At 40.7% G+C, this 12062-nt stretch overlaps 1 protein-coding gene across 8 annotated transcripts in view; it reads left to right on the top strand.

Annotated features, from left to right (window-relative positions):
* The window catches only part of sorcs2 (sortilin-related VPS10 domain containing receptor 2), a 403210-nt gene that overhangs the window by 381019 nt on the left and 10129 nt on the right, over positions 1–12062 (top strand). For all 8 annotated transcript variants that reach the window (XM_074699314.1, XM_074699319.1, XM_074699318.1 and 5 more), the window contains exons 14-21: positions 1973–2080; positions 7954–8074; positions 8151–8284; positions 8370–8489; positions 9876–10047; positions 10122–10308; positions 11156–11289; positions 11933–12056. In XM_074699314.1, coding sequence (XP_074555415.1) covers positions 1973–2080; positions 7954–8074; positions 8151–8284; positions 8370–8489; positions 9876–10047; positions 10122–10308; positions 11156–11289; positions 11933–12056 — 1100 coding nt within the window. The remainder of the gene's footprint in view (positions 1–1972; positions 2081–7953; positions 8075–8150; positions 8285–8369; positions 8490–9875; positions 10048–10121; positions 10309–11155; positions 11290–11932; positions 12057–12062) is intronic.

The raw sequence follows: 12062 nt of genomic DNA, 5'->3' as shown, positions 1-12062 counted from the left end.
AATGACTCCTCCATTAGTTGATTCATCTCCATCTATCAGTGCTTGATTTTACTTCAACCTGTCCATTGTAGCTACAAAGCTAAATAAGCTACTGTAAGCTCAACCACAGGGCTTTGAAGGTATTGATCTACCAATTTCTAAAGCCCCATCTTTGATAAGGGACCTCTAACTTTGTTGTCTATTGTTGGTACTTTGTAAAACAGTTCTTGAGCTGTTTAGGAGACTAATTTATTCTTTTATTGACTTTTCATTTAAAGAAATAGTGTGGTTATACAGGGTGTCTCTTTACAATTTAAGAAATGTATTTCTAAAGCAAATGAACAAACAAATGCATGAAAATTGTAACAAAATGAGGCAGAATAGTTTTTTTTTTTCATTTTTTTAAAAATGTATTTTTAATCTAATTTACACTATTGACTTTTCATTCTTCCACTCATTTACGCACTTATCCTGTTCAACACAAACAGATTGTGTTTTGCAGTGCGCCTATACTCGCAGTGTCTATCACAATCAGGTAGGGCCAGTTTACAACCCTACTCTTGGTGAATATCACATCTGAAGCCTTCAGTTGTATCATGTAAAACATTATAAGCCTAATCATAAAGGTTTATCATTTTACATGTGATCCCAATTATGCATATCAACAAACTCAGTACTAAAGAACTTGGTGAAATTAAATCACAAATAGCTAACTATTCACAGCGTATTGGGAAATAGAATTATTCACTGAACATTTGAAAGGTAGTTATCAGAGGAAACAATGAACCTAACTTCTGTTTACAAGAACTAAGCAGCTATGTATCACCTGTTTCTCTGAAAATAGCAGAAACGTTTGGATACTTCTAATTTACACTATTGACTTTTCATTCTTCCATTCATTTACGAAAGCGCTTTTCCTGTTCAGGGTTGCAGGTGGCTGGAGCCTATCCCAGCTGTCATTGGGCGAGAGGCAGGGTACACCCTGGACTGGTCACCAGTCAATCATAGGGCTGATACATAGACAGACAACCTTTCACACACACATTAACACCTACAGACAATTTAGAGTGTTTAATTAATCTGATGTTTTTGGACTGTGTGAGGAAGCTGGAGTACCCAGAGATGCATGCACAGGGAGAACATGCAAACTTGGTCATTTAAAAACAAAGATGAACATCTTTTTATTTAAACTGTGGTTTTATCAGTTTGTTTCCCACCAGTTTCAGCTTTTCAGAACCCGGACAGAGCTGCTCATGTTAGATGTTTGCCTTAACTACCAGTATTTAGAAGCAGGCTGATTATGGCTGATGAATTTATGGTAAACACCAACACTGGAACAAACAAATAAACTTGAGGTTGTGTTCACATTTGATATAGAATGAGCTTCAGTGTTAAAATATGCAGTACCTTGAGGATCCACTTGAGGCTGACTCCAAAAGCAAAGGGAACCCCACTAACATCCATGTTAAAATGTCCAACTTTAATAAACATGTTTGCAGCTTGGTGCAAAAACTGTTTTGGTCTGAATACATCATTTTTCCATTCATACGCTCTGCACTGGGGTGAACCTAAATAACTAATATAATTTAACTTGTATATTTGGAGGCATGGCTAATGTGACCAACAGGCAGGCCCATGGTAGCTGTTAGCAAGCAGCTAGAGGCTTAGCCTGGACTCCACATTGAGCTTTGATCCTGCTATGTTGACCAAAAGTTAGGCTGAGCTGGTATTTCCAATAAAGCAACTTCTGTTATAAGGCTTCAGACCTGTGCCTCAGGAACCAATGGATGGCATCTATTAAACCATGCAGGTCAGATAACCATGCTTTCAATACAGTGTTTCTCTGACTCCCTGAGACATGGGGCTGTGTGTGATGGTTTGTAAATGTTGGTGCAGGCTCTTCCAGGAGCAATCCTTGCTCAGTCTGTCGTGTTATTAATGCACGTCTCTTCTTGAAGCTGCTGATTTAGAATTTATGCCCATTTCTCCCTAGATTCAGTATCGATGAAGGACGAACATGGACCGTTCACAACTTCACCAGCACCTCTGTGTTTGTGGATGGACTCCTGAGTGAGCCTGGAGATGAGACCCTGGTCATGACGTGAGTAAAATCTAACTTTCAGAAGGAGAAATGTTTCATATCTGCAACACTGTGGGAGTTATTTTCCTAAAGTTTATATACTTGCTTATTACTTCATAGTCAAACTTAAAGTCTGAGTGAAACTCCAAATCTCACAGTCAATCTGTGTATGAGGGTAAATTAGGACATATTGTAATGAGAAAGTTCAGTAGATGCATAGATTAAATAGTTTTTCCTTTCACCTTCTCTTCACGCTTCCTGCTCTGCGATTGGCTCTGATAAATTGTCTAAGAGGGTCAGACAGGGCAGCCCTGCCTCAGTACACAACATCCAACGGAGCTTTACCGTCACAACAATTCCCTCTCGATCTGTTGGAGCAGGGCACTCAATTTTGGGGCGCGAGCACTCCAGCTGCCCTCACTCCTGATTTCCTGCAGAGCTGTCCTCTCTCTTCACCTCCAGAGGGTTAGATTGTGGTTACAGCAGAGGTTGATGAGAGAGGAGACCTGTTCCTGCCCTCTGGCCTCACTCTCTGTCTGGTTTCCTCCTCTCTGACATTTTATTCCTGTGGTTCTGCTCTTTATTTGTAAACTCAAGTGCCTGTCTGGCCTTTTTGCTCATTTGTCAGTCGGGCTCTTTGTGCCTATTGTTGAAGTCTGGGAAAGGTTCTTAACCACATCCAAACAGCTCCAGAGAAATCTGATATTCAAGCTAGCTCTCAGATCAATTATGTGGAAAAGAAATTACCAATGATTGTTTTTTTCTGTTTTGTTTTGTTCTTTTTGTTATTCAAATTCTTTAATCAAGGAATGTAAGGCTTATTTTAATTTCAGTGCACAAAAAAGCTCTAAAACCTTAAAACGCCTGAGTATTGTGGAAGTAGAGTAGCCTTGGCACCCCTTGTGGACAACCTGAGAACATTTACCTCCTTATATTTTTAACACATTTTAATTTAGTCTGGCTTTGGACACCTTAAGATCAAGCACCTTACATCCTGCTGCACTGCTCTGTGCTTTTTGGACACAGACAGGAAACAAATAAATCAATGTGACGGCATTGACACTGTTCCATTGTGTCGTATTCTGCAAGGATGCAGCATAACTGGAAAAAGTGAAGTCTGAAAAAGACATTTTAGGGTCACTGTGTGAAAAACTTGTCATTTCCTGTTTGCGTTGAATTTGGTGCCCCCTTTTGGACCCAGTAGCCTTTATTTACTTTGCTGATATGTTCTGGATTGCAAAAGTGGTATTTTTTCTTAAAAATGATCATACTCAGCTTATCCACATGCTTACAACTATCACTCATTTGAAATATTTGCTAAAAAAAAATGTAGGAAATGTGTCTCTCTGCGGGATGCAGTGATTCCAAATCCAACAACAGCTTCATCCCCCAGCCTGGAGTGTTGGATGTCACTAATGGCTGTAGAGATAGTTGATCTCAATGATAAAGGTCTGGGTTGGGTTTTTTTTTTTCTAGGTGACTAAAGAGCACAAATTTTAGTTTCTTCCCTTTTTCACAACCAGCTGAAATCTAGAATCAAAAACAGTATTATTGCCATGTAAATACATAAATAGATAAATTCATAAATAATAAATAAATTAATAGATAAATAAATAAATAAGAACAAAAAACAAACAAACAAAAAAGACAGAAGTGTTTTCTTGCAGAAAGTGCAAAAGAAAGTGACAAAGCACAACCCTGCTGGTTGCTTGCGAGAATGCAGGCACAAGATGCAGACAAAGGCTTTGATTTTTAAACCATGAGTCTATATCTACTGTTATGCTACCAAACACAAGTTAATCACCTGTTAGGTCAATGCAAAGTCCCCTTCCTCTCTAAAATTTGTCTTTGGACACTCACAAAAGGAACAAAGTATTTGCATGACCAGATTTGAAACTGTCCGTGCTGGTAGTACTTTTTTCCCTTGTGGTCTGCCAATGCCTGAACTCCAGAGCGCTGACATGAACACACAGAAATATAAAAAGCAGTTTTACATGCTTGATGTTGGTCAAAAACTCATTTTACAAAGGTAATAACAAGACAGATTTGTACTACTTTTTATTTAAGATTTGAGGACAGCAGAGTTTTACTTTGCTTAACAGGAACCACAGAAGATTTCTAATCATTATATTAAATCTAAAAAAAAAATGTTTCAGTCACATACTGTGTTTCAATCATTATCTTGCCAATCCTTTGCCGTGAAAATTGTTCAAATTTAAAATATTGAATATTGAGTCAGATTGTTGAAAGTTGATGAAGGCTTCAAAAACCTTATCTTTGAGGAATACAGTCTCTCTGTCTCTGTCCCAATCTTTCCATCAGTAAGTCAGCTGGAGTGAGACTTGTCACATCATCTTAGACTCCAGCTCTGGCCCTGAGATAACGCCGGCTCCCAGCTGTAATCCGCTGAGAAGGGCAAAGAGATGGTCAAACACACACACACTGATACACACACCCGCACACAGACAGGCGGTCCAGGCTTGAAGAGTCAGAGTCACTCGCCATTATCTGCCATGTGTCAGACACACACACACCCGTTTGACACACACACATAGCATTTATACGTCGCCCATCTGGCTCTGCAGAGATAGGGTCGACAGCCAAGGAGGAGCGTTCAGGGCAGCTCGTGTCTGACAGATTAGCCAGGGTCTATTTCCTCGCCACTGAGTTTCGATTTTTGACGGCGCTGCCTGCCATCCCATAATGAAGTCTTTGAGCAGTGACTTAGCACCAAGGACAGGTGGGGGAGCCCGGATGGTCCAGCTCTCATACTAATGACAGCTGGTCAGATATCAGAGACTGGATGGACCCTCAGTGGGCTCTGACTGCACATGCTGCTCATCCTGCTCCTGATGAAGCTCCTTCCCTCTCTTTGTTCTCCGCACTTTAACAAACAGAAAAACTCATTTAACCTCAAAGAAATCTCAGCGTCTGCTGAAAATGACTTGCAGGCACCTCCTGAGCTCTGTCGTCTAATGAGAAAAACTAAAGGAACACGTTTCCCTCTCGTAATGAATGCTGTTTTCTCTGCTCTCAGCTGATTGGAATGATTGTTTGTCCACTAATAGAGCTCTTTAAGCTGGTGAGTGGCCATTCAGAAGTGAAAACAGTGCCAAATTAACAGAGAGACTGCAGAGATTCAAGCACAAATGGAGGAGGAGAGTTTTACACTTCCTTCACTGGAAAAAACTGAATCTTATCAAGTGTTTTTGTCTTATTTTAAGTAGAAAATGCCTTTTAAGACTTCATATAAGCCACAGTCACCTGACCAGTCCAGAGAAACATCTTATTTCAAGATATTAAATGACAAAAAATAGGGATGAATTGTTTGTATCAAGTAAAAATAATCTGCCAATGGAACAGGTGAAAAGTTACTTGGCAGATTATTTTTACTTGTTACAAGCAATTCAAATCTTGTTTTTGTCTTTAAATAACAAAGACATTTTTCTGGACTGACCAGTTGAATGTGGCTCATATCAAGTATAACAAGACAATTTCTACTTAAAATAAGACAAAACACTTGATAAGATGTCTTTTTTTTTCCAGTACTTGGACTAACAGTGATATTTAAATTGCGTATTAGATGAGCAGTGATTCAGCTCCACATTACCGCCAACAAACCAAGATAGGACGAGTTTTATAACCCAGCTTCATTCTGATTGATCAAAATCCCTCAACAAAGTTGACAGCTGTAGCTGTTCATCTTTTCACCTTTTCCTGTTGACATTGTGGCGACAAACAGCGCTGCACTGGCCCACTTTCATTATTCTGATGGATCGACCTGTCAAGATGTCGAGCATGCAGCCTGCATGCATCATGATGCGAAAGACCAGGCCGATCAAAACAGAAGACATGCTCTGATTAAATGAATGCACATTGACAAACTACAGTAGAAGTACCTCTCATTGTTGCGGTGATGACCTGTGGGAAGCACTAAAGCCTGTCTGCAGGGCCAGGACTGCAGGGTTCTGGAGACTTGGAAAACCATACGCTGCCACGGATAACCAGAGGGCTGCTGTGTGATTTGAAAGCTCCTCCAAACTGACTTCCACAGCCTGGGAAATCAGAGCATGCAATATATGCTGCAGAGGGTGGACTGCACTAGTTCTTTAGAGAAAAAGACATTCCCAGATTTAGCCTATGTAAAAAGTTCTCCTGTGCCAGGAAGAGTGTCCTCTTTGGGGTTTTCAGAACATGGTCTTTTTAGGTAATATGGTGGGAGGTCCACAGCTTACAGTTCAATGTCCAGGCAGTAGATCCATTGTCACCTCAGTCCAGACAATCTGGAAACCTGCAATAGTGACAGTGTGGACAGGAGAATACTGATGCAGCCACATCTCCATAAGTCTAACTGTACCCTTAACTCCACCTGACTCAAGGCGAGGCTGTAAGCTTCAAAAACAATATTTACTACCCATGGTGGTATCATGTCAGTCACAGAAACAAAATGATGGACTGACAGACGGATAAATGAAGAAGCATGTGAGTGTGATGAGTAAAAACATATATTTGGATCCATTTCTGTAACTGATATTTATTTTCATGTCTGAATATAATTTTTGTTGGTATTTGTTGTTGTAATAACCAATTCCTCCACTAGAGGCTTATTTACACACAAACAGTAAATTTACCAAAGATTAACTTGTCATTCAGTCTTTTTTTTTCAGTCATGGTAGATTCAAAAATTCATCCCAAGTGTGATATTTAAACTGAGAAAATGAAGTGGAAAAAGTTTTTAACTGTATTTTAATTGTTTTGCAATCCATATTGAGTCTCTCGAGGGCTCTGGGTCAAAATTTTAACCCTTTTCAAACAAGATCTAGATGAATTATAATCAAGCTGCCATGAGTAGTCTGCTCATTGCCAGCTGTAGCTGTGAACAGTTTCAACCTGAAAAATCAATTAAGGTTCCCAAGAGGCCAAAGTCTAATCTTTACCCTAGGAAAACGAACAACAACCACAGGTGAAAGCTTAAAGCAACAGATTCAACAGACAAAATCAATCAGCTCTCATCAGTCAAAACATATCATGCTGCCCTCACCTCACATGCCAACACAGTGACAAAGCTGCCTCTGGTACTTCAGCATGTCACTTCCATCTGCTACAAAATTCCTCAGACTGAGGACAGCTGAGTGCAGGAATGCAGGTAGTACTTGTGTCCAGCTGTTCAACGATGCCATCTTGTGGTGGGATGAGGAAACTGAAGCTCTGTGGGAAGGATGAAAAGGCTGTTCAAAGCAGTGCAGTGTCACATACTGCTGTCAGGGGAGTCATAATCACAGCAACCACAGAGAGTCAAATCAACTGAAGATTGGTATCTTGTTGGAGCTTCTAATAATTAAATCAAACCAGGCTGTTGCCCCCAAAGTCAGGATGTTCCCTCACTTTGGGGGCTGGGGAAGGAGCCACCTTAAGCCTGAGCTGCTTAAAAACTCAGTAAGAAAGATCAGCTTGTTAAGATTATTGACATTAAATTAAAGTTTTATTGAAGGAAACAGGCACATTCTTGTCACTACTTCAACAGATTTTTTACTTTTTAAAAGTAATTTATTTATTTTATTATTGTCCTAAAAAACTTTAAATAAGATGTTTTTGGGGACTTATCAGTTTATCAAGGCTGATAATAAGGCATTTTTGATCAGAACTAAGGACATAAGAACTTTCTGGATTTCAGTTTTTGCTGTGTACTTAAAGATTTGTCTTGTTTTCATTTACTGTCTCTGATATCTTTTTAAAGTAGGACAGTTAAAGGGATGACTTGAAATGGAGTACTGTATCTTTAAAGTAATGGTGCATGGATAACATTCTGTGCAGAAAAAGCTCAGGCCTGACTCATGGAGATGTGTAGTGTGAGGTCTCCTGCTGATTTCTGTCCACTATGTGTGTGTTTGCAGTGTGTTCGGCCACATCAGCTACAGGTCAGACTGGGAGCTGGTCAAAGTGGACTTCAGGCAGTCTTTCCCCCGTCAGTGCACAGAGGTCGATTACGACTCCTGGCAGCTCACAGACCTGCAGGTAATGCACTCTCTCACACAAAGCGGACTCTGTGGTTGGATCAGAAACTGAACTTTTACTTTTCCATTAACCCAAGGGAGAGAAGTGCATTATGGGCCAGGAGCGAAGTTTCAGAAAGAGGAAAGACTCTGCGTTCTGCATCAAAGGGAAAAGCTACACGTCAGCTCTGACCTCCAAGCCCTGTCAATGCACCGAGAAGGACTTCAACTGGTGGGCGAAGAATCCACAGACACATAGACTGAGAGCCACAGCTCAACGATGATCATTAATTATATTTTTTATTTTGTATGTTCAGTGACTATGGTTTTGAACGATCCCAAATGGAAGGAAAACGCTGCTTTGCTGATTTCTGGCATGATCCAGATTCACCACCTGAAGACTGCCATCTGGGACAGACCTACGAGTCCAGCACCGGGTCTGTACATACACACTTAGCAAACTTCCTGCTGTGTTATTTTAACTTTTTAGACCATTTTTGTCTTTACATGACTCTGAGTCTAAAAGTGCTTAACCAAAACGTTTGGTACCAAGAACTACTCTTCTAAGAGCTACATGGTTCCTGCAGCTCATTGTTTGTCTGTTTAAAAGTAATTGCAGTATACTGCCTGACCAGTAGAGGGCCATAAGAAAACAAAGGCCATTCAGCCAGAATGAAGCCATAGAAGACCAAGACAGGCCAGCATCATGATACAGTCTTTTCAGAAACCCCTCTTTAACTTTCTCTTCCTTTGAAGATACTTTAAAGAGGTTTATTACACGTTTGTTAATCCAAGGTCAAAAACATGCTACCTGATCAGTGTTGGGAATAACAGCATTAGAACTAACGGCTTTACTAATGCTGTTACTTTTTCCATTAACGGGTAATCTAATGAATTACTGTTTCAAAAGTTATAACGCCGATAGAAATATTGAAATGAGGTATGTTACTGTTTATGTGACCTGGCTCGCTCAGCCAGGCACAGGAGAGGAGCAGCAAATAAAATGCTGGGAAAAGCGGTAGACCCACAAGTAAGGATGACAATAATCATGTTGACACGTCTTTAACAAAGAGCTGATGCTACAGTAAACTTTTCAGGAACAAATATCACACAGCTACCAGTGTGCGTTTGTGTAACCTGCAGTCAGAGAAGATCTCCTGCAGCGTCTTTGGATCAAACCAACACGAGGGGGAGGGGTGAATGCTTTTTGAGGTTTGAATGTAAGGCACAAGAAGTCAACTTGTTTTACTTGAAAGTAAGGGGTTATCGGGAGAAATTACAAGTCAGGAGTGGAGCAAGAGACAGGGTTAAAAAGCGTCAGACTCCCTCCTAAATCGAGAGCGTCGGCAGGTCTATCAGACCTGGCTCACTCAGCCAGATGCAGGACAGGAGCTGTAGATTTTATATGCGTGAGTCCTGAGTGGTCCGTGGGGTTAAAACGGGCGTTTTCAGGATGGAAGTAGGCCTACAGGCTCTACATTAATGTCGTTATTAGGATGGAAGTAAACAGACACCACTTCACCATCATAGATGGAAAAGGCAAAAAAAAACCTAACAGAATCCTTTTGCAAAATTGAAGGTTTTTCAAAAAAGTAACACAAAAATTACTTTTCCTATGATCTAATTACATATATGAAGAAGTAATTCCATTACTAATTTAATAACTTTATTAAACTAATTTGCCCAGCACTGTACCTGATGCCCTATTTCTGACTTTCATCAAACTTTTTGACAGAAAAGAATTATTACTTCTGCTGCACTCTTCTTTTAAATCCTGTGTATCACCAACATACTCATACTTTGTTATCCTCTGCTGTTTTCAGCTACAGGAAGGTGATTTCTAACACCTGTGAAGGAGGCCTCAACAAGCAGCAGAGTGCCAAACAGCACAACTGCCCCCTGCTGCCCCCTAAAGGACTACAGGTTGGCATTAAAGGACAGATGCTGGCCGTGGCGCCTGGTGACGACATCACCTTCATCGTCCATCAGGAACAGGTAACGTGAAAGCCCCTCTCACATCTTCGTCTCCCTCCGTGTCTTTGCTGAAAGTGGTTCATACTCCCTAACAGGGCGACACCAGCAGCACCAAGTACCAGGTGGACCTGGGGGATGGGGTCCGGGCGATCTATCAGAATCTGACAGTGACGGATGAGCCCATCCAGCACCGCTACGAACATCCGGGAGTCTACAAGGTCACAGTGATGGCTGAGAACATGGCAGGGCACGATGAGGCCACGATGTACATCCAGGTCACAGGTCAGCCTGCAGGACTCATGTTTTAAGTGTACTTCCTGTTTAGGAGGGAAAGGAATGTGTATTGTGTTTTAAACTGTTAGTGAAGATCTCGGACAACATCTGAGGGAGAAAAAACTCCATAAAAACACCACTCATGGTTTCTCTACTCCAGCAGCAGCTGTGAGTTCAGGTGTGAATCCAGACTGTGAGATTCTCTGTTCATCAGTTATTAATGTTGATGAAAATCTTTAAAAATGATGCATTGTTTAATGATTATAGATCACCAAGCCCCCTCAGCTCTACACCTTTGTGTCTGAAATCAAATGAAGTCTTCAGGAGTTTCTGCTTCTTTGCTCTCACACAGACATCCTGCACTCTCCTGACTCGACCTACATTCCTTAGGCAGAAATAAAAATGATGAAAACATGGTTCAGTCCTCTCTGATAGGTCTAACTTTCTCAAACGCTCACCTCCTGCTGTTAGGGAGACAGCTTTGAATCTTACTTTTGCAGTAACTTTTCATTTTTTATTTCCAAGGTAAAAATACTTCCCCGCTTCAAACTGTGTCTGGCACTCTGATTTGATCATATGAGACAAATCTATTTTGCTACAGTCACTGGGGATTTGAGGATCTTCTATATTTTATTTGTCTTTCACTTTGATGTCACAGCTCTGTCTTTGTGGGGTGTGAAAACTCAAAGACAGACTTTCCTTTTGAAGTTCACAGCTGATAATGAAGACTGAATGTTGGACATTTGTAGTGCTCAGCCTTTTTGTAAATCAAGATTAAATTAGGTTCATGCTCAGATAAACTGGAGAACTCATGTCATCATGTCTTCTTATTTCTCTCACGTCTCCTCTGTTGCAGCCCCACTACAGGAGGTTCACCTGGAGGTTGTCCCCATCGCAGGCAGAAACCAACAGGTCAATCTGACAGCCATAGTTCTCCCCACAGAGGCCAACACAACCGTCTTCTACTGGTGGATAGGAGACAACCTGCAGGTATGAAACACAATTTAAATCTACCTGATGACATTTATTTAACATCAAACTTCATGACCACTTTGGGGCTGCAAAACTGCTATTAAGCTCCTGAATACAGACTGCACCCACTTTAAATGACTATTTCTGGAGGATATTATATATCTTGTCTTATCTGCTTTCTCCCTGTTTTTAAAGTTTTTACATATATATATATTATTAATCTTTATCTCACCTCGTTTTTATCTTGCTCTACGATTTGCATATGTAGGCTACTCATAATGTCCGACATCTCTATCTGTCCCATGCCTGCTTAGATATGTTTCCTTGATGATTATTTATTTATTTATGTTGTTGACTGACTGTACGAATGCATATACACTGGGAAGCTACAAATGAATTGCCCCTTGTGGGATAAATAAAGTTGTCTGAATCTGAATCTGAATCAAAACAAGCTCTACCTCCACTGCTTCCCCATTTTAAGAAGAGATTTTAGAGCTCTTTTTTTTTAAATTATTGACCTTGTTGGCCTGAAAATCAAAGTAGAAAGCCGTAAAACATTCTGGTCGATATAAAATGTGGTGGAACTCAACATCAAGCTCCATTTGATCAGAAAACCTGTGTTAAGTTGATCTTACTGACAGCTAACCTGTTTTTCCCGCAGCCCAAGCTGACTCTGCAGAACAGCCTCCTGACTCGTTTCACTGAAACAGGAGATGTTTCGGTCACCGTCCAGGCTTCCAATGGTCGATCCATGGTGCAGGACACCAGGACTGTTCGAGTCTACGGTAAAA

Source organism: Halichoeres trimaculatus, unplaced genomic scaffold (genome assembly GCF_033239565.1).
Source record: "Halichoeres trimaculatus isolate MK-OKI-2021-1 unplaced genomic scaffold, fHalTri1.1 fHalTri1_scaffold_22, whole genome shotgun sequence".
NCBI lineage: Eukaryota > Metazoa > Chordata > Actinopteri > Labriformes > Labridae > Halichoeres > Halichoeres trimaculatus.
This window is presented reverse-complemented; position numbering and strand designations above follow the sequence as displayed.